The 23,590-nt window shown below is 36.1% G+C and overlaps 3 protein-coding genes and 1 long non-coding RNA gene across 4 annotated transcripts; all 4 read left to right on the top strand.

Annotated features, from left to right (window-relative positions):
• Positions 1-6,346: 6,346 nt before the first annotated feature.
• On the top strand, positions 6,347-7,179 carry LOC103948122 (E3 ubiquitin-protein ligase RHA2A). The gene is given in 2 exon segments (XM_009359115.3): positions 6,347-6,674; positions 6,676-7,179. Coding segments are annotated over 2 exon segments (513 nt in total). The 5' UTR covers positions 6,347-6,395; the 3' UTR covers positions 6,910-7,179.
• A 2,228-nt stretch (positions 7,180-9,407) lies between these two features.
• LOC103948111 lies at positions 9,408-10,993 on the top strand. The gene is made up of 3 exons (XM_009359107.3): positions 9,408-10,225; positions 10,418-10,477; positions 10,596-10,993. The coding sequence occupies exons 1-3, from the start codon at positions 9,502-9,504 to the stop codon at positions 10,712-10,714; spliced, it is 903 nt and encodes a 300-aa protein (XP_009357382.2). The 5' UTR covers positions 9,408-9,501; the 3' UTR covers positions 10,715-10,993.
• A 2,592-nt stretch (positions 10,994-13,585) lies between these two features.
• Positions 13,586-15,041, top strand: LOC125477874. The gene is made up of 2 exons (XR_007258744.1): positions 13,586-14,434; positions 14,699-15,041. It is a non-coding gene; the product is annotated as an uncharacterized LOC125477874 (long non-coding RNA).
• Positions 15,042-15,459: 418 nt separating this feature from the next.
• LOC103948102 (cytochrome P450 CYP749A22-like) lies at positions 15,460-19,229 on the top strand. The gene is made up of 5 exons (XM_048584796.1): positions 15,460-15,754; positions 15,829-16,052; positions 16,190-16,422; positions 16,514-16,892; positions 17,004-19,229. Exons 1-5 carry the CDS (start codon positions 15,472-15,474, stop codon positions 17,433-17,435), a joined length of 1,551 nt encoding a protein of 516 aa, XP_048440753.1. The 5' UTR covers positions 15,460-15,471; the 3' UTR covers positions 17,436-19,229.
• Positions 19,230-23,590: the final 4,361 nt, after the last annotated feature.

The raw sequence follows: 23,590 nt of genomic DNA, 5'->3' as shown, positions 1-23,590 counted from the left end.
AAATATATATTTAACTCAAAATTCACCCAAATTTAGTGATTTTTCAATATTTATCGGAATTTAGATATTTTTAGGTTAAAATGTTCATAAAATTAAATTATGATACTGTACATAATTTTTTTTTTAATTACTTTAAAAGAAAAAAATTAGCCTAAATTTTTTCTTTAATAATCTCAGACTAAAAAATTTAGGTCATAAGGATTGGAGTATAAAAGCTGTTTTTGAGCTAAAATCTAAATTTTTTGGGCTAAAAATTTTAGGTATTAGCCCAAGGGTTGGAGATGATCTAAAGGCTTATTTGGTATCCTATTTGAAAATTTTTATCATTTCTCAAAACATTTTTTAATAACATTTCTTGAAAACAACTTTCTTTAAGACTCAAAAACTTGATTGGTTTGCGATTTAAAAGTTTAAATCTTACAACTTAAACTAGACAAAGATATCTAAAAAGATGGGATCGCAGGAGAGGGAGAAAGAGGAGAGGAGGAAAAAAAGTAAGAGATGATTGAGTCAAAGAGAAAGAAGAGAAATGATCGGATGAGATAGAGAGGAAGATGAGTGAGAGAAAGAACCGATAGAATGAAGGGAGTGGATTGGAGGAGAGACAAAAAAAGTAAAAAATAAAAAATAAAAATGAGGAGAGAGAAAGAAGAAAAGATAGAGAGATAGATTTGGAGTGAGAGGGGAGAAGGGAGAGAAAATAAAGAAGTGAGTTTAAGTTTAAAAACTTCAAAAACTCACTTTTTATGTTTTTAGATAATAAACTATATTTTTGAGTTAGTCTTGAGTTCAGCTTTTGAAAATAGTTCTACCAAACAAGTTTTTAAGGCCTAAAATTTGAAAATTGTTTTTGAGTTTAAAAAGTTATATTCAAGTAGAGTACCAAACAAGATATAAAGTTTTTAAACTTTTTATAAGAGAAATTTTTTCCATATCCGTATTCAAACAAGTATTTTACGTGTCATAAAATAAATGAAAGGATACAAAAAGTTATATCATTTCCTCTATTTTCATGACATGTGAAGTATTCCTTAAATACTCAATATTTGAAAGAAAAAAATATATCGATAGGTAATGGTCAAGGTAAAAGTACCCTTCTGAAATTAATTTCATGAACACACTGCACACGTGTTAGTGTTAGTGCTATTAATGGGGTAAAGATAGAAGGATTAATTATACACTATTAATGTGGGAAAAAATATCAAGTCAATGAGTTTATAAGCCAACCCGATAGGACCAAATGAATGAGGCCTGACCGCTCCATGGTATCGTTTGACTATCAGCAAAGAAGTTTACAAAGAAACATAAAGATTGTCAGACCAAGTGTTCGGGGTGGTATTCTCTTGACAGCTCAGGGCTGAGCAAAGCGCTCGACATGTATTCGATTAGGAAACATTGCAACTAGGAGCAAACGTCACTTCACTTCCACGTGTTACTTAGATAGTGGAAGAATAATTTGTTGGTTGGGTTTGTGTGTTTTGACCATCCAATACGAGAACAGCGGAATACTCTAGTGCCAAGACTTTGTGAGACTTTTTGGCTCACAAAAGGCCTGTGTGAAGACTAACGAGGAGCAAGTACCTCCTGTAGTCATCGAATGGAACGATACACTATTACCGAGCGTTTCTAATAACCTATGTCATATAAATACGAAGAACTACAATAGACATAACTCAATTTTAGGGGTGAACAACTTCAATATTATTGTCTGTTACTTAAAATCGTGATCTCAAATCCCATCAAGAGTTAATCATACTGCTCTTTGTTGACCTCCTAATTTTAAGCGTCAACAAACAAAATTGCTGTTTTCTTCTCAACCCTAGAACTAATCGTTAGTGTTGGGCACAAACTATTAAAGAAACATAAACATATCTTAATCACAGTAGTAGTGATTTTTAATTTTAAATAAAGTTTCTACTTTAGGTGGCCTCTCTCAAGCCTCAAGTACAATGAATGGGAATGATTTTCCAAGTCATCTTCTTTTACCTACAAAATTTTCTCTGGGATTCTTCTCGACTCTCGAATACCTACAAACAAGGCATCCGAAAATGATTCCTGCTAATAAATATATTATTTTTCTTCTCGACTGTTCCTACGGGGATGTGATCGTGTAATTATAATATGATTTCAAAGCCTTTTCTTGAAGTAATTGTGATTAGTTTACTCTAATTCATTGCTAGGGTGTCCTATATACCGTCCTACCCGTCGTCCTTTTCATTGTCGTTGTCGTCGATATCATTGTTGATCATGAATCAAATATCGTCTCGATGGAGGCCCGTTTTTCTCATTTTTTTTTTATTTGTACGGTCACGGTTAAGTCACGTTAATATTTTATATTTTTATTGTTTTTTATCTTATTATTTCTATAAATGTTAACGTGACTTAACCGTGAACGCATAAAATAAAAGAGAATGAAAATGACACCTAAACAGAAGGGCAAACAATCTCCTCCTGTCTTGATCCTTCTAATAAGGTCTTTGGACTGACTAAATTATAATATGTATATGATTGGCACTTTTTCGTCGAGTAGACCATAGATTGGATACCCCTATGCACCTTTTGTTTATGATAAGGTTTTGATTTGGTACAATAGGAGTTGCGATTAATTTCGTCTAAGAGCATCTTCAATGAAAGAAGTTAAACTTGGAAAGCTGAGTTGGTTTAGCTCTTCCTTTGCATCTTTAATGTGAATAGTTGAGTTCCCTCACTCCCAGATGAATGTGCACAATTTTTAGCAAATTTTATATCACGTTTGCACCAATTGTTTTCTATGTTGAAAATTTATATGCAATCAGAAAGTTAAAGCGACATTATCCTAATTTTATTATGCATTATTTTTTATTACTTACATAATATTGCATAATTGATTTGTAATACCGTTATTTTTACATGTAATTTTTTTTTCTTTCTAAATACTTGTAAAGAAAATGATAAAAGTGATAAGTTAATAGGCCCACCTTGTCACATAAGATGATTTAACTGAAATTTTAACAGAGCTAACGAAATGAGACACAAAATTGACATTTAGAGGATTAAGTGGGACGTTTTGAATTTTAAGTAACAAAATGAGATTATAATTGAGTTTCGAGGGACATTGATGTAAATAAGCCTTAATAATTATTCTCAACAACAGAAAAGCTTAGGCCTTTTGGGTAACTTGGAATTTTATTTATGAAAAAAAAAGAGATATTATCTAGGGGGAGGGGGTTGACAACTAACAATGAGATTGATCATTCAATACTACGATATAGTGGTATACCTCTTCATTTAAAAGTGAGAGGTCTTAGGTTCGAATCTCGTAGATGACGAATTCGATACCAAATTAGGTTGCCAATTGTGTAGCTTAGCTGAACTTTCCCTCCCCTTAGTATAAAAATATTGATATCAATGTATTAAAAAAAAAAAACAGTGTGGTCGTATCCGATTGCATCATGCATCTTCTAATTATTTTATTTCTCTCTTTCTGATGAATTAATAAACAAACACAGGGGTCACTAATCTTAATTTATTTGTAGGTTTAGTCCTCAATTTTAATGTATCCTTGATTAACCAGTCAGCGGAGATCACGAAAAAATCCTTCTCCACTAATCACGCATGTTTCTTTATATATAGAACAATATTTTACTACTCAAAAGATGAGTATGAGTTTTTATTCAAAACTATTCGTCGACAATTTATAGAACTAAGATCGTTTAGTCATCGAATTGTATAAAAATAGATAAACAAAATTGGTAAAACATTACGAATGATCTGTGTATTTGCTATAAAATTATTTTTATGGTTAAAATTGGAGTTCATGCACATAATTTATTGGATATGGATCGTTACTAATATTTTTTTTTTAAGTTTTTTACATCAGCAATACTTTACATTAAATTATCTAAATTACAACAAAATATTCAATAATTAGGTGTAAAAGGTGAAGTACATTGTCGTGTCTCTAATCAACTTCATGAAGTTCAAACATGATGGTCACTGTCACTAATTATTAATGTGGTTAATTCCAACCAAAAATAGAAGAAGATTTGGCTTTTATTATCATACATCCTCTTTTCTTTATTTTTAATTACTATTTTTTCCTTATCAACATGCTAATCATCTCTTTAGCAAGATATGTAAATGTGACCTTTACCTGTTTAATAATTTTATATTGATTACTACCAATAAAGCAGCATGGCTTTATCAACAGGACAGATAATTATTTTAAACTTAATTAACTAACAAATTGATCAAACCATATTATTTTGCCAATAAATCAATTTATTTGTAATGCAAATAAAAGAAATTATATGGGTCTAAGTGTTATAAACAATATTCTACATTAATCTATACGATGAGGGAGAAAAGTTTGAACTTGGAATGCAATGAACAATCCACCACCTACAAATGAGGGTCATCTTCAGTCATCAAAGGCTAAACGTAACCCTTGACTATGTTTTAGCCCTGTAAATGTTTTATATTTTACAGACTAATTTAGGGCTAATTTTTTTTCATCTCAAACCATGCGGTGCTTTATTTTATTCCTCCTTCATATTTTATAACTTTTTTGGGCCAAACTTTGTCTACTCTGAGGCTACATATTACCTGCCTTGTGACCAAACTAATCATGATTCTGTTAGCCCGAATTCCTTTAGCCCTGTGGTTGGATACTGATGCTTACAATTTTTTATGGCTAAATGTGGCTTATAGTCTTTAGCTCGAGAGGACCTAATTATATATTAATTCAATAATTATCTTATAAATAATCAAATGTATCAATCGCACATTAATGTTAGGAAAATAGGTTTCTTAACTCGAAAGAGTAAAATGATGACCATACGCTCGAAACTAGCTAGTGGCGACGGGCCATGCGTGGCCACATATATTCAGACTAAGACAGGCTGAGCTACAGCTCTACTGGTTATGTACTGTAATGCATGCATCGAAAATTCGAAAAGGTCAAAGAAACTTTCATATTCATTAGGACTAGGATCGGGGTTGATTTGGATTTTATATAAAGTATATTGGATGGACGGCAACTCGTAATTTCGTACGCAAACTATATTTATTGGTTAATGATTTCTTCCGTATTGAAAAGCAACTTATATGTTACAGATATACTAGCAATGTGACATTTTATTTTAATATCTACAATATTTTGTATAAATTTTCTCGACATAGAGTTATATTATTAACACGGAATAAGAATGAATGTGTGCTCATATCACAAAAGTCGTACATATATCACAAAAGTCGTTCTCCTCGTATTGTCAAGATCTCATGCAAGAAGATCCAAAGTATATATGATGAGAAACCACATGGATGAACATGCATGATTAGGCTTTGCAGTTGGCAATTTGGCATGCACACCTGCACTTTCCCCTTATTTTTCACGTGGAGTGGGAGATGTAATTTACATCAATCTAATCAGGGTTTCGTGTGGTTGTTTTGACGTATAGGTGTATCAGATTCATTTAATGTGTAAAATTAAATGAGGGCTCATTGTGATGGTGGGGGAAGTACTTCTAATCAATCATACAATGTAAACTGTGTTAAAAACTTAAATTAAGTATAGTTTATTTAAGATGCCAGTATTTTAATGTTCTTGTTTTATGCAAGTTTCCGTTGCATAAAAGAGAGGTTCGAATTCAAGTGTGGAGCGCTTGGCTCCTTGCCTCCTCCGGGTAATGTTAGAGAGATAACATTTGGAGACAAAATTTAGAAATTAAATTATATGTTATCAATAAAAATAAGCACGTTTATCAACGTTTAAATAATAAATCAATGATCAATTTTCGTATATTTTAGTTTCCAAAATTTTATCTACAACCGTGTCCTCCAGTCAATCAGTCTTATCCTATTTCACAGTTGGCCTGCTTCCTTCCTCATCCAATCACAAAACTGAAACAAAACAAAAGAAAGCGAAGAAAAGAAGTGAGAGGCCTGAAGGTTGCAACTTGCAATCGTAAAGTCGCCCCTTCACAGACACCCACCCCTCCCTCCCTGCTGCCTGCTGTCCTCCCTCTCTTCCCCACACATACTACCCAGTACATTCACTGTATACCCTCCTTTTCCCCTAATTTTTACTTTTCCCCCCACCTATTGCCTTTTGCCCTTTTGATTTCCTTACCTTTTTAACCCTATGTATTTACCAAATTGCCATGCCCACTGCCCAATCTCTCTCTCTCTCTCTCTCTCTCTCTCTATATATATATATATATATACATAGCTGTATATTATATCTCACCTTCACAACATTCACAACCACTTTTCCTCTCACTTCATATATATACATCCACCATTGAAAGACCCTTGAGAACTAAGCTAATATCATATATATAACATATATGTATCTATAGACTATATTGTTGCTATATATATACAGAGAGAGAGAGATCATAATCCATTAATTTAGTATGGGGTTACAAAGCCAGCTGAACGACGTCTCATCCGACTCCATCCCACTCCTACTCATCGCACTCATCGCCAGTTCCATCAACCACCTCCGCTCCTCCCTCCTCACCCTCCTTCATTTTCTGGGCCTCAGCCCCCATCCCGGTCCAGGCACAGACTACGACGAAGGCGATATTGCGGGCCCGACCGTGGGCTCGGGACTCGCGGGTCCCGTTAACCTGTCCGACCAGCTCGCCATCAACCGCCAGTTATCCTATCCATACGACCGTGACGACGCCGTTGGCCACCGCACGGGATTGCGATTGCGTGGTGTGCTTGTGCACCTTAAGGGATGGGGAGCAGGTCCGCATGCTCCAGTGCCGCCACGTGTTCCACAAGCAATGCTTCGACTCCTGCCTCAACCACCTCAACTTCAATTGCCCTCTCTGCCGCTCTCCCGTCGTACACCGCGACGGCGGCGCGCTCTCGAGCTCCCGACTCTCCCGCGACCTCCGCCACTGGCTTTCCATCCGCTGAGAATCAATGGAGATAACATCATAAATATATGATCACATGGTGTCCACTTATATCCGCCCATCCGCCGGCGGTTTCTTCCTTTTTTCCTTCTCTGCTTTTTCCTTTATTTATTTATTTATTTTTGATATTTTAGAGAGTTGTTGGCCATGGATTCTTTGGTCCTTCTAACTTCTTTTTTTTTTTGAAAAAAAACTCTCTGGCTTTTTTTTTTCTAGAATATAAATTTTTGGTGTGCTAATTAAATAAGGAAGAGGGATGTTTTTGTATTTACCGCCATTTTTAATATATTCTATGATGAATGTTAAGATTAGAAATTTAAAAAGGTTACTAAATGGTAAATAAAAGTGGGAATTATATGCTAATTTGGGTTTTACTAGTTCTATGTTCGTGTAAATATAAAAATTAAAAGAAAAGAAAAGAAAAATATATAGAAAAGAGAGAAGTCATAGTGTGTGTAAATATAAAAATTAAGAAAAAGAAAAATATATGAAAAATAGAGAAGTTGAAGAGAAATGTGAAAAAAAGAAGAGGGAGAGAAAATGTGGGTTATGTTTTCTTTTTAGAGTAATGATATACTTGTACTATCATTTGTATTATTTTTATTTATTTTTAATTATATATGCTAAGTGACATAAAACAAAAAAAAAAAAGAAAAAAAAGAAAAGAAAAGGATTGGGCCGTTAAATAATTGCAAAGCCCAAACATATAATTGTTCTACTTCCTGCGAAGAAATCTAAAACATCAAGTACCCTTTTCGTCTAAAGGGACATCCATCTGGCTGCGAAGATCCTGACGACTAGTTTTCTTGCGAACGTGAACGGACAAACCATCTTAGAAATTTTCCGGGGAAAATACTACGTGCACAACATCTCATATGATGATTAAGTCCTCCGTTTGGCCGACGTCAACTTTGCCTACGGATCCTGCAGCCTTCCGTCTGGAACTGTCGAAACAGGCGACGGGAATGTCAAGGATTTTCAGTTCCAAGGAGCTGTGATCTACCATACTAGTCGTTTTCGATTCGTCAAGTGCTTCAAAAACATCAGCGGCCTGCCAACAGCTGCTAATTACACAAGAGTTCCATGTTTGGCTGCTTCAAATGAGAGCTACTTCTATGCGGTTTATGTCCCTGAGTATTATTATCGTCCTCAACCGTCGTGCTCGCTTGTTGCAATGGCTCTTGTAGATTATCATCCGGACATGAAGTTCACTTCGTACGAAGCCGTCATGAAACTATTGTGTAATTAGCAGTTTGGTCTAGTTCAAAAGCTCCTGGGGTGCTCATGCAAATAATTCAGATATTGGGTCAATTTGGGCCTATTGGCAGTTTGGTCTAGTTCTTTGGTTATGGGCCATTGAGCCTTGTACATTTTCCAAATAGGCCTCATTTCATTGGGCCACTTGTTATAAATTGTTTCTCAAAAGACTATAATCTCCTTCCAACATGAAATTGCATATTATAAAAATGAGAATTGTTATTGTCACTCCAAAAATCTCATTCTACATTCTAAACTTTCTATATTTGAAAAGAAAAATACACTTGTAAGGAGTGTAGAATGAGATTTTTGGAGTACCAATAACACTTCCCTATAAAAATAACCAGCTAATAAATTAAAAAACTGGGCACACCATGGTCCCAACAATTAAATGGCTCCAATGACAAACAGTCAGCTTGCCCATGAGCTTATCCAATCCAAGACACTAGACATCTTCGGTCTTCAAAATTCAGAATTTCAGATAACGCGTTTATGTCATATGAATATTAGTGAGTTGCACTAGGTTCAAATTTACTCATTTAGTGAGGGGTCTCGCAAATAAAATTTTATTTGAAAGACGTCCTACATAATTTTTGAAAAAAGACCCTATAAAATAGACGTTTACAATAACAACTATCAAGTTTTATCCTATTAAGTGAAGTCGATTTTATGAATCATAAAATGCGTTGGACTCAGCTTTGTGTCAAGTATTCCGTTAACTCCAAGTACTTCATATTTTTTTATAGTCTTTTTCAGAGTCTTCCTAGATCTTCCTCTACTCTTTTTTTCTTGAGGTTACATTTCATAATCGCAACTCTGATTAAAGCAATTGTAAGTCTCCGATTCACTTGTCCAAACTATCTTAACTGATTTTCTCTCATCTTATTGCATATGTTGCTAACAGATAAACGATTAACATCTTAAGATACAGTGTGGGTGTGGGCTTTACAAAATGCCCTTCAATGATTCCAACTGTTATAGCAGGCAACTTGACAGAGTCATTACTATCTTTAGAAAAAGACAACCCAACTGGACGTCTTTGTGCGGAGAAATAAAAAGAATCAGCTACCCTTTTCGCCTAAAGGGCGATCCACAGCATGTGGCTGGAAAGTTTTGACCCACTCCCCTTCGTTGACTAACAAAGGAACATCAATGGAGATTTCCTTCAAGAAGAAGAAGATAGGGCCATGGCGTTCCAAACTTTGGATAAAAATCAACACGCCTAAACATTTTTTTGAAATTCCACGAGACTATATATACGTAGAGCTTCATCCCAAATTATTCACCCAAAGTTCTGAATTGCATCATTATTCTGCAAAAGCATATAATATTTATCATGAGGACGGTCCAATATACATCTTCTCTTCTCTATTCTCTGCTGATTATGTTATTTTTCGTTCAAATTCAAGCACAACCCAACTGTTCGTCTTCGTGCGGAGAAATAAAAAACATCAGCTACCCTTTTCGCCTAAAGGGCGATCCATCCGGCTGTGGTGACTCCGATTACGAGCTCTCTTGTGTCGACAACAAAGCCATCCTAGAGATATTCCCCGGGAAATACTACGTGCACAATATTTCCTACTATGATCAAACAATCCGGTTGGTCGACGTCAACTTTGCAAACGGAAGCTGCGGCCTTCCGTCTGGTCCTGTCGAAACAACGGACGGCTACATCCGGGATGTTCGATTCAGGGGATACGGGTTGAACCCAGGAAGTCGTTTCCGGTTCGTCAAGTGCTCAACAAACATCAGCAGCGTGCCGGAAGCTGCTAATCACACAACGGTTCCTTGCATGACAAGAAACGGGACTTACGTCTACGCCGTTTATGATGGCGATTACTCGTATTATGAACCTCAAAAGTCATGCTCTGTCATTTCGTTGGCTCCTGTTGATCTTCGTAAAGATGTTGCGAAGTTCAATTCTTATGTGGCCGTCATGGAACTATTGAAAGCTGGCTTTGAAGTTGGATGGTCAGTTCAGTGCAGAGATTGCTCTTTGGCTGGTAAACAATGCGTAGTAAAATCAATGGATAAGCCACTCATCTATATCTGTGCAAAAGGTCGGTTCCTACATTACCCTTTAAGTGGTTTAAATTCGTCTGTTAAATTTCCTAAAATTCTTCAACGCATGTCTAACCGTTAATTACGCAATTTATTTTCACAGTTCGAATTCGTAACATTTGATCAATTGCACTTTATGTCTCTTGATTATGTTTTCTTTTCCCTAACGTTGCACTTTTTTTTTAATGCAGAATACAAAGAACTGACAAGAGCTGAAGGAAACTGGATAATTGCTGCAATCGTTGTGGGAGGTAGTATTACTATCGTATTTGGACATACATACATACATTGACAAAGTTGTTATTTTTTTCCCATTTTTTATTCCGTTCCGATTTGCAACTGATAAAAATCTTGTTTCTGCATTTTCAGGTCTGATTGCTCTGGGAGTTATCATTGGTATAATTGTAGTTGTCATCCGAAGATGTCAGAGAAGACGAAATGCAGGAGATAACACGAACAAGAATCTGCAGAATCGGATTGATGCCTGAGCCAACAATCAGAAATTCTTGGATGCGTGAATTCCTTAAAAAATTATTTCCTTTTTTTTTTTTTTGTAATGCATTTTAAAGAATGTAGCTCGATTTTTCCCTTTTTTTTTGGATGTATAATTCAGTAAATTACTAAGTGTAATTCCAAATTATTTCGTAAATTACCAGGATAAATAAATCAAATGTGAATTTTGGCCTGTAATCGGATACGTGAATTCCATCATTTGTTATGTTTGATATAAAGATTACACATGGACACTTAGTACTACGATTTAATGATATTCTTCTTCACTTGTAAGTAAGAGGTATCATATTCGATTTTCGCCAAAGCCAAATTTGAACTACATTATTGCTAGTCATTATGGCACATAACCCTCTCCCACACTCCTTTAGTGTAGATAGTATTGTTGGTTCAAAAAAAAAAAAAAAAAACATACACGTGAAATATCTTAAATTTCCTTATATATATATATATATATATATATACATATACACACCCACTGCTGTAAAAATCTCAGTATTAGGCTACTGACCACCGTCCCGATTACTTTTTAGGTGTTTGAAAATTAAGAAATAGCGCATAGACATGCTTAGGTGCCTGTCTAGCCTGCCTAGGTTGTGACTCTCACCTAGGCAGAAAACAGATAACTTTCATTTTGCATTTTATTTTTTCAATAAATTGTGAGAGACTTATTAAATACTTGAATAAACGTTCATTATATGGTTGTTCCCATGTTTTCAATATGTTCTCATATTTTTTAATTTATATGTTAATTTATTTTTTGGTCAAACTAGAAACTTTCATTAATTACAAAAACTATTGCATGAAATAACAAGCCCAAAGGCAGTCCAAATAAAAGAATAACCCATAAGAAATTACAATAGAAATGCCCAAAAAAACAAGCCCACAACAACAAAAACCCTAGATTTGGAAGACTACTGCCTCCACCATAGCAGCTGCTCCCGCCATTGTTAGGGGTGGGTATAAAAACCGCCAAACCGCAAAACCGCATCGAACCGTAAGAAAAAAAACCGAAAAAAATCGTGTTGATCGGAAAAGTCAACTTTGAGTGAAAAACTGAACCGAACCGTTCAAACCGGTTCCGGTTCCGGTTTCGAATAACCAAGAACCGACGGAACCGAACCGTTTTATTAATAATAAATAAATAAATTATATACACACACACACATGTCATGGTATAATAGGTTGAAAAATAGGTTGAAAAATTGTGTACAGGAGCTGCTGCTTCTCGCTTGCTCTCTGAAGTCTGAAAACCTGCAATTTGTTTCATCATTTTTTTGTTTGTTGACTGATTGACCAGTGCATATGTATTTTAGTTGTCTCTTTTTGTTGACTTGGTGCCACTAACAAAGACATTTGCATTAAAAAAGATGTGTTGTATGCAACTTTATGTAATCAGTTTTAGAAGATGTATTTGAATGCATAATGATTTGGTGTTCAAATAATTTATTATTAGGAACCGTAAACCGGCAAGAACCGAATCGGAACCGGTGTAGACCAAACCGTAATGTTCTAGTAATAAATTTAAGTGGAACCGCACCGAATCGAACCGTTAATATATTTCGGTTTCGGTTCCAATTTAGGGGTGGAACCGCACCGAACCGCACCGTGCCCACCCCTAGCCATTGTTGATTAGCCAGCACCATCAAGAGAAAGAACCCACGAACAAGCTGGATGAAGGGAAAATGAGGGCGAGCAAGCCACCTGCATAAAAAGCACTCCACTAATCCTACAAATAGTGCTAAAAGCACTTTAATAACCACCTAACACCAAAGTGCGCCATCGAGAAAGGATGCACGATGGGCTGAATATCAAAGGTCAGCTGTTGAGGACTGACGATGGGTAAAAGCAACAGGGGAAGAAAGAGGCATAAAATCCAGATTTGAGACAAGCTCAGAGAGGTTGAGACAATTTCAAGGAAACTAGAAATTAAGAAGGTTACTGGAAACAAGGAAGAGAAAGAAAACAGGAAAATTGAGAAGAGGGGACCATAAACTATTGGAAGGAATGGGGAGGTAGGGGAGAGAAGATGGGAGGGAAGGAGGAGGGTTTGAGGGAGGGGTAGCGGGCTAGAGAGAAGAAAGAAAAGGAGTAGCAAGGGGGTTGGTTGGGGTCGGTGGTAAAGCCTGGGGACTTTTGGTGGGAAGGGGGGAGGGGGGTTGTTTCGTGCAAGAGAGAAAATGGACTAGAACGGCTTCTAAGAATTTTTTCTTGTAGTTTTCAATTTATGTATTTCAATATAATTATGTATTTCTCTTAGTATAAGTGGATATTTATTTATATATTATATAATAAATTTAAAACTAAAAATAAAATGCCTATACCCGTTTATACGTCTAGGCACTAAGCCTCTAACCGCTGTCTTAGTAGTACCTAGCGCCTTAACCTTGTTATATAACATAAAATATCTTACATACCCATTTACATATGTACCACGTAAACAACATATTCGATAACCAAGACGTTCATCTATTATTTACCTAACATAACACCATTCTTTTCGGGGGAAAAAAAAAATATGACCCATTCTCACTCATTTATTTATTTAAAAATAGAAAAATAAATAATATGTCATGGATTGGCTGACCCTGACCTAATGACTCTTGACCGTTTGATTTTTCAAACACAAATTGCGTCTTTGCTGATTGATCGAAAAGAATAACGAGGGAGAATTGTCTTAAATCCATTATTTTAACAAAACGCGTAGCCCTCCTCCCTCCAAACTATGGCACTTCACGTCTATAGACGGCTTCAAAGTTCATACCCTAATTATCTAACCTGAGAAGAAACGATACAGAGCTAGCAGAAAACTCTGACCGAATCCCACCCATCAACTTGCAGGGGATCAAGTATAAATACAGATCCAACACTTCCTTCCATACATAAGAGGATTACAACTTTGGATTATAGTTAATATCTTGTTAATTTATAAATTAGTTCAAAGATAATACAATGATGAGAGGATTAGAATCGAAAACTGCATCCACTATTCTCTTTTCTGTGCTGATTTTCCTTATTTTCATCAATGGCGAAGCTCGAAGTGACAAAGAATTCTGTTCTTCTGCTCCTTCCTGTGGGGAAATCCGAAACATCAGCTACCCTTTTCGCCTAAAGGAAGATCCGTCAGGCTGCGGCGACCACGATTACGAACTCTCTTGTGTCAACAACAAAACAATCTTGGAAATTTCTCCAGAAAATTCTATGTGACAAGCATTTCGTACGACGATCAAACACTCCGTCTGGTTGATGCCAACTTCGCCGATGCCAATGACAGCTGCAGCCTTCCGTCTGGTTCTGTATTAACAACGGATGGATTTCTCAAAGATATACGATTTAGACGTGTCTCAGACCCTGATAGCCGTTTCAGATTCCTACACTGCTCAAGAAACATCAGCAGCGTGCCGGAAGCTGCTAATCACACAGCAATTCCTTGCTTGACAAGAAACGGGACTTATGTCTACACTGTTTATGATGGCGAATACTCGTATTATTCTCCTCAACCGTCATGCTCTGTCATTTCGTTGGTGTCGGTCTTCGTAAAGGTGTTACGAAGTTCAATTCTTATGAGGACGTCATGGAACTATTGAAAGCTGGCTTTGAAGTTGGATGGTCGCTTCAGTGCAGGGATTGCGCTCTGAAAGGTAAACCCTGCGTAGTAACCTCGAGGGTTAACCCGATCACCTACAGGTGTGAAAGAGGTACGTTTTTCGTTCTTAACTTTAGGATTAGTAATTTAATTACACATATCAGTTACAGTCACTTGATTAATTAGTCGTTTTCTTTTAAATGTTTCGCCCCGCTGACAAGTACTGAAGGAAAATTAATAATTGCGGCAATCGTTGTGGGAGGCATTTTTTACAATTTTATTTGTAAACATTGAAAATCTTGTTAGTTTTTTTTCTTGCCGGTTTCGATTTCGTGGGGATTTGCAACTGATGGAAATATTTTTTCTGCATTTTCAGGTCTAATTGCTCTGGGGGTTGCCATTGCTATATTGGTATTCGTTATCCGAAGATGTCAGAGAAGACGAAATGCAGCTGATAACACCGCGAAGAGTCTGCCGAATTAAGTATTAATCCTTGACGCCAACAATCAGCCAGTCTTGAACCACATCACGAACCCTTACCCTATTCACCCTTTATGTGTGTGATTAAAAAGTTTGATTCAATTTTTTTCTTCGTTCTATTTTCGTGTACAAGGAGATTGTAATGTTCTGTATTCAACTTGTATGTGGAATCCAAAACTATTTCGTAATGTTCTAATCCATGAAGTCGAAAAAGAGTGTGACCGTAACCTTGAAGATTATTTCGAAAGCTCCCTTAAAGTGACTCGGACTAGAAAGTATGAAGCATTACTTAGATCGAAAGATGTACGTATTTCAAGAAGAGCAGCGCCTTAATCTATGTCTATAACAAATGCGATTCATTAATTAAGCACCTTAATAAACAAATTAGGCCGGTCGAGTACACTGATTAGTGATCGAATCAAGCCAAAGAACTATATAGGTGAGAGGATTGCTTGCCAAACAAGCAAACAGAAAATCAAAGGGATTATATATTTTATCAGCAAATGGTACTGATATATGCATATTTTAAAAGTAAGATGGCCTAGAATATTTCATAATATTAAAGTTGGTGATGGGTTATGTCATCTAATTAATTCATTAATTAATTTGTGAAATGTTAAAAACTCAGTAGGTTTCAGCCAAAGAGAAAGACGAAGACAAAACGAAAAAATGAAATCTGTGGGAGGCACGGTGATCGTTCTTTCAAGCTTGCTGTGTTTGCTCCTCCTCTTAGCTCTCATCAAGATCTTTCATAAACTATGGTGGACTCCGATTCGAATACAGAATCTGGTGGCTCTGCAGGGAATCAAAGGCCCTTCTTACCGATTCGTCCATGGAAATACCAAAGAGATCTCCAGCATGCAAGAAGAAGCCATGAGCAGGCCCAAAAGTTTATCACATGACATATTTTCTCAAGTTCAACCTCACATACACTTGTGGACAAAGACATATGGTGAAGAACCTTTTACCAGTTGATAGTTTTCAAATCATTGTTCTAATCTAAATTTGTTTCGTCTTTGACAACAGGAGCAAATTTCCTTCAATGGTATGGTGCTCAAGCCCAATTGATCATCACAGAGCCTGAACTGTGCAAAGAGATACTTACGAACAAAGATAAAGCTTATCCGAAAAGCGAGACGAAAGGCTATGCGAGAAGGCTATTAGGAGATGGACTTGTGGTAAGTGATGGTGAAAAATGGGCTAAAATGAGAAAGTTAGCCAACTATGCCTTCCACGGAGAGATCTTAAAGGTAATATTACTTGTGTGTTGGTTAAGTTAGTCCGTCAAGGTAATGTGCCCGTTCTCTTGCACTCTAGTTTGAATCATTCTCGTCGTACAATAAGCTAAGAGCAAATAGGGAACAAATATGTTAATTGCTTTTGCTAGGGTATGGCTCCAACAATGATAGCTAGTGCTGAGACGATGCTGGAAAATTGGAAAGAACACGACGGCAAAGAGATTGATGTGTTTAAAGAATTTAGGTTGTACACCTCAGAAGTGATTTCCAGGACGGCCTTTGGCAGCAGCTACTTAGAAGGGAAGAACATTTTCGAGAACCTGGAGAAATTAGCCTACTTATCATTCAAAAATGCGTTCAACCTCAGGTTTCCCGGCATCAGGTAACTACTTCCATTTAACTAAATAACCATGAATTGGAACATTGCACTACTTAGGTTCTGATGTTTAATCTGCCCTTGATCAATACTTCAGTAGGTTTATTAAATCCAAGGATGAGATAGAATCAGAAAAGCTTGAGAAAAGTATCCGCGACTCTATCATGGAGATGATCAGGAAACGAGAAGACAAGGCAATGGTTGGAGAAGAAGGCAGCTTTGGTGATGATTTTCTTGGAGTACTCATAAAAGCTCATCATGACGCCGATGAGAACCAGAGAACTTCGATTGATGAGATAGTTGACGAGTGCAAGACATTTTACCTTGGTGGACAAGAAACCACTAGTAGTGGACTTGCTTGGACTGTCTTTCTTCTGGCAATCCATACCGATTGGCAAGAGGAAGCAAGGAAGGAGGTGATCCAAATATTTGGAAAACAAAACCCTAATCTCGATGGCATTGCCAAACTAAAAATTGTAAGAATGTCAACAACTCACTCATTTTCTTGTCTTTGTTGCGGCATATATGTTACCTTGCAGCTCGAGGTTCTGTTTTCGATTCTTTTTCATGATTCATTTTTCGAGCAGATGAATATGATCTTCAACGAGTCGCTAAGGTTATATCCACCGGTAGTTGCCATGGAGAGGAAAATTGGAAGGGAAGTTAGGCTGGGAAAACATGTCCTTCCTGCTAATGTTGAAATAACCATTCCATGCTTAGCCCTTCAGCACGAGCCTCAAATCTGGGGAAAAGATGTGCTACTTTTCAAACCGGAGCGATTCTCGGAAGGTGTTGCTAAAGCTACAAAGAACAACATAGCCGCATTCTTACCATGGGGATTGGGACCTCGAAGTTGTGTGGGATCTAATTTTGCAACCATGGAAACAAAGATTGCTCTGTCGATGATTCTACAACGCTTCTCTTTCACACTTTCCCCAGCCTACATCCACTCGCCCTACCGGCTTCTTACAGTGCGGCCGCAACATGGAGTTCAAGTAATGCTACGCTCGCTCACATGATGATCAATTTATTAACATTGCGCTTTAGGTTACAAATAATGCAAGCTCTGCTTTGATCTTCAGCCAAAAGGGGAAATAAGATTTACAATGGTGAATAGCCACTATATATTTTTCTTTTCCTGTTTTGCTTTTGGGGAATGTAACGATTAACGATGATGGCTTGTTTGGAACACTGTAGAAAGTACTTTGTTTAGAAGCGTGCTTGCTAGAAGTGATTTTACTAAATTTCGTAGAAATTTTATAAAAAATCCAAGTGTTCTATGAAAAAGTAATTGAAAGTGCTTCTTTAAGAAGCATGGTATCTGACGCTTCTCTAGAAAATGCTTTTATATATGAGCCAGAAATACAGAATAAGATATCCTTTTCGGAACCCTTCCATCTGAATCTTTATTCCTATCCATTCACCCAAAATCGAACGGTCAAGAAATAATTCCTTGTTCATCTTCTTCCGTCTTTTTCCATGTTCACTTCTCATGTTCATCTTCTTTCCTCTTCTCCATCTCTTTCTCACAGTCTCTCTCCAGTTTCAGAATTGAAGAATCCGAAAGATCCGAATGAATGAATCCGGAGAGAATCCAAGTCCTAAAAATACTTAATCGAAGGAGTTTTTGTTGTCATGCTAGTAGGATAGTAGCATGTAAATCATTTTTCGTTGACCATTAGTACAATAGTGGGCCTAAAGCGTTTAATCGTTCACTGCCAAAAACGAAGTCGTTCTGGCCCAAAGAATAGTGGGTCTATATAATTCCCCATACGAACCGGGGAAGGTGTGGTCCAGACTTCAGGCACAGAGACAGATGTTGCATTTGCTTTTTGATTCTTTCAATGATATATTATGAATTATTATCAAAGAAAATTCTTTTTACCATCTTCCTCCTTCCAACAATAATGGGATGTTGGACAAAAAAAAAAAAAACAATAATGATTGTAAGGACTCGTCTGAAAGTGATTTTGAAATGATTGTAAGAACTTCTTGAAAAAATATTTTTGGTTCCAAAAGCAATTATAAATCTATTTTCAGAATTTATTTGTATTTTTACTGAAAATTTGATTTCAAAAACATTTTTACAAAATAATTTTTAACTATTTTAAAAGCAATTTCAAACGAACCCAACTATAGACAGGGAAACAAAAAAAAAAAGTGTAAATATATAATAATTATATACAATTATATATAATGACGATTTGTCACTGGAGTTTGTTATTATATTATATATGATAAACTATGAATAAATGAATTATGAACGTCGGGAACAATGGCCGATTCTTTTCTTTTTATGGAATGGACAAAAATTCGCATCTAGCTAGCTCGCAGTTTTAACCCTAGATCTGGATTATCATTATATTTAGTGAAATTCTACTACTTAATTTTGGCTAAAATATGAACTTAATTAATGTAATTATTAAAGATTAATTAATTATCAAAGGATCAAAGTGCAGAAAAAAGAAAAGGAAAGCATGGAATTTCACGCTGCCAAGCTTTCACAAAAATCAGATTCTACTTTGAATCAGCTTCTAGCTAGAACAAGAACAAGAGAGATAACACCAAAAACAAAAAGGAAAAGAAGGTTTAATGGGGAGAGACAAAAGATCGAGAAGAAAATTAAAGTTCTCAATTCCATTAATTCTTGATAACAAAGCAAATTACATGATAGGTGTAAGCGATGCATGCCCAGCAGCATTACAAACAAACAAAAACCACTTAATTAATACAGACTGGCTACCTCGTATGCATCTCTTACATCCCATGTTTTATAACATTAAACATGCAAAAAAAGATAAAAATAAAAAGGAGAACTAATTAAGAGCAAAGACTTACATATTCAAGCACAAAGAGGCCAAAGTCAAGTAAGTGATAAAAGAAAATTAAAGACCTAAGTTGTTAAGGTAAATTCGGACCGCTACCCTCAATTCCCCGCAATGCAATAATGCCGCTCTCCCGATTCTGCCCGGCACTTGTGTGCTAGCAGGCTAGAAATTCAGGAGAGCGCAATTGCAAAGCTTGTTTTGTATGTTGTTTTTCTGTCACTTTTCATCCATATTTACAACACAACCCTTCTCCGCCGCAGTACTGCCGCTGCCAACCGCCGCCACCTTCATGCCCTCCACACAAGTAGACGAAGTCCCACTGGTGGCAGCTGGCTATCATGGTCGACTTTGCTTCGTAAGTTGTCAATGAGAAAGCTATGTAGTTGATGAGATGAAAATTTTATGGCTAGCAAGAAAGGACCAGAAAGAGAGTGATGAGTGTAGAACTGAGGGGACATGATAGGCCGTATATAAAGACGAGATTGTAAGCTTTTTGTTGAAATATGAGCGTCACATTTTTCTTTTTATTTATTTATTTGATAAAATTTCATTTTCGTAAAGTGAGGTCGAAATTCTTGCTCCAAGCTGGTTAAGGGCATGTTTGTGGGGAATGCAAATAACTCCACTAACTCGGTTTCCAAAGCTCTTGGATTTTTCATATTATTCTCTCATGGAGAAGAGCAAAAAAAAGGAGAAAACAAAAAAAGAAAAGTGGAACTGGATGGGGTTGATTTGTCTGTGTGCGTGAACGTGACTTGTTTGCTGCATACAAAGTTGCAAATTTTCCCATTGAGCTCAAGACAAAAACATCTTAGAAATGTTAAAGGGAATTTCTTAAAAATGAGTTTTTCATGAATTCATCATCTCAAGAAATTTTTTTAACATGACCGTTACACGGAATGGTACATCACGTGTAGATAAATGGTGAGATATGTGTATTAAAAAGTTAATAACTTAAAAAATAAAAATTTTCACCACTTATATAGAAACACGTGATGTACTATCTATGTTTTGGTCACACTGAAAAACTCCTCCATCACTTCATAGTTTAACTTTAATTTTTATGCCAAAATTATAAAATATTGTGCATTAAATCTCTATTATCTTACAATTTAAAGTTAATTCTCGTGCCGACTTTATAAAATATTATGTAAAAAATATGAGGTAAATTCATAGAGAAATCCAATTTATAGAAAGTCCCTACACGCTTCTCAAAAAAAAAATTAATGGGCAACTTTATGGGTTATTACCATATGGAGATGGATTGTCTGCCCTCCCATTTCCATACTCTCTTCATGCCCTCTTATTTGTATAATCACAGTTAAACCACGTCAACATTTTATATTCCTATTACTTTTTGTTTTATTATTTTTATAAAAAATTAATATAAAATGTTGACGTGGCTTAACCGTGATCACACATCACAGAAGGATATGGAGAGCGTATGAAAATTGGAGGACATACAATCCACCTCCATTACCATATAATTGTGTAGCTAGGGTTAGGGTTTTTGGGTGGATGAGGTGAATGCGTGGTGGGTCATTTGCATAGAACCCTGTGCATGCATGGAATTTCGAAGCAGACAAATGGTCCGGATTTCAGCTAAATCTGACTGTGTCTCAACTGTGCCATGCGAATTATGCAATACGAAGGAAAAGGCTGGATGATTGAGCAATAAGACTCTCTTGTTTCAACGTTTTAATACGTCAGTTTAGTCGTTAATCAATGCAGAAGGATGAACTAATAATAATAATGATGAAGCTAATGAAGAATATAAAGATTAAGTTTAGGCAACGTTAAGATGATCCTTTTTGTAGAGTTATGATTAGCGAGCATGCATATTCCTCTATATGCCCGCATGATCAAACCGGATCACATGATATCTTTTTGGCCATGCATGTTTTGATGCTTCAAACTTTAAAGCTAAATCATTATATTTTCAGTGGGTTCAATGATCTCTACCTTTTCAAATCACAAATGTCTTAGATTTTCCTCTTTTCACACTATGTATTGGCAAGGAATCACGGCATGTTTACATGTCTCCAAAATATATAAATACTAGGTTAAATTGTACTGATCAAAGCTATCCATAACTCATTTTTACTTCTAACGCACCGTTCTCAATTTTCGATCATCGGATCAAATGAATTGAAAAAGATTAATGTTCAAAATTAATCAGAAATACAAATAGATATGTGAACAACACTATTCTTTTTAAAATATACTTTAGAAATGAGAAATATCAGCCAAATCGTCAACTTTCAATTTAACACGTAACATTATACACCATATTAACTTGTAGTCTCTAGATTTCCATAAAAAAATCTCTCAAATTATTGATAGTTTGTCAAAGGGAGATCGTGCGGGTGGTTTGATTGCCTTAAACCAAGAAACAAACAAAGAAAATGAAGCAAAATCACTTTGCCAAGGATACGTCCATGACATGATAAAGCAAAAGTTTATAAAGACGATGCACAAGTCAGCGCTCAGATTCTTTCTCTCACTTTACCCATTATTTTCTCTATTAATTATTTAAAAAAATATATCTGGTGTTTTGAATTGTCATGAACAAATGGATGATACTGTGCCAACCAGTCTACAAGAAGTTGTTGGACTGTCTCCATCTGTGTTTTTTCAGAACATTACCTCGAACAGCCGTCTGATCCTGATCAAACGACTTGTGTTTTGACAACAATTATGTGTGGTAGTTGTCGTGAAAGTTGACATTCTGATACATCATGGAGCAATAATAAATGGGACCCATTACGCATTTGGAGGTAGGGCCCCAGCTCCTGATCGTAGAATTTGAGGACTAGCATTTTTCATGCTCAGCCTCACTGAGTGGCCTCCTACAGTCCTCCCCCCGCAAAATATATTTAAAAGTTGATCATATCATCGTTATTAATTAACAACGCCAAGTTTTACGTCTTGATTACGTCATTTGTTACATCAAGTGAACGCTGATAATCTTCTTCATCTAGTGGTTGGCCTTAGGGTTAAACCTTTTTTTATATAATTTTGAAAGTAATTGTGCTATTTACTCACCCAAAATTAGTCACATCCTCTATCAATTTATTGAGAGTATAACTTGAGTCTTGTACCTAATATAAACAACCTAATTGTATTAGAGAAGTGAACTCCTATGAAGTGGCATAGTGGTTGAGAACGAATTTCAAGTTTTCATTTTATACGGCACATTCTGAATTTGATTCTTAACGCGATGTAAATCACACATGATAATAAAAAAAATGCTAAAATGCTACGGTAAATCTTTGTGCCACGTATAAGAACTAGATAACAAATTCAGATTATCCATGCATACATAAGCATTTTTTAAGCTTGAGAGTGATAATCCATGAAACTAGTCGAGTCATCCCGAATCCCAACCCAAGTTCATGATTGGTAATTTCATCATATCCGGCCAGTAAAAGGAGAAGGAGAGAATGCAAGCAACGTCCAGAAGTAGTGAAGATAAAATAAAATGAAATTACAATCATTGGATACTCGATATATATCGAACTGTCGTCGTCCTCGTGAGGAAAATCCAATAAAGCGCCATGTGTTCCTTGAGTGTCCAGTGGTTGGTGGACAGGAAGCGGCGCGTGAGGCCTCGATAGTCCATCTCAGCTAGCACCGCGTTGGTCCCCTCCCAACCCCCTATCCTTTTTTAGCCGTTTCGGGTCAAATACGGCGCCCCATTGGACCAGAAAGCAGCGTCCAACCGAGCCAGCACGCACGCTTCCGCATTGGATCCCTCGTAGGCTTGTAAAAGCCCAAATAAAGAAAGAAAAAGAGTTACTTTTCTTCTTCTTTTATTAACTGTGGTTAATGGAGGCCAGGTAACATGACTGATTACAAACTTAACGGAGAAATAAATTAGGGTATTTCATGTATTTTACCTTAATTGTTGATTTGCACTCGAAACTTTTATTTTGGGCAATTTCTACTTGAACAATTATAAATATTTAAATTCACCGCTACCGTTATGTTATTTTCGTTTAGTTTTACTTCTGCAAATGTTAATTTTAACAACGTTAGTTGTTAAGAAGAGATTTTGGCTAAAATAAAATTTTAAAAGACACTATAACGCATAAGTTCAGTATTAATAGTCTCCTTTTTTTCCGTTGATGATGGGTTTTTCAAACAATCTATTTAGTTTACTTGGCCTTCCCTTTTCTGTTTTGGGTTCCTCTTTTTTTTTTTTTTTTTTTTTTCTTCTTCTTCTTCTTCTAAACAAACGATATTATCTACATTAATGGTGGGAGGATGGTTAATCCTCACAACGAGCAAGATATAATAATATGATTCAAATTTGTTTTTGTCGAGAATCTAACATTTTCTGTTTG

The sequence above is a fragment of a genome, unplaced genomic scaffold, assembly GCF_019419815.1.
Source record: "Pyrus x bretschneideri cultivar Hongxiangsu unplaced genomic scaffold, Pyrus_bretschneideri_v1 Contig22, whole genome shotgun sequence".
NCBI lineage: Eukaryota > Viridiplantae > Streptophyta > Magnoliopsida > Rosales > Rosaceae > Pyrus > Pyrus x bretschneideri.
Note: the sequence above shows the minus strand (reverse complement) of the source record. Positions and strands in the feature narration are given on the sequence as shown.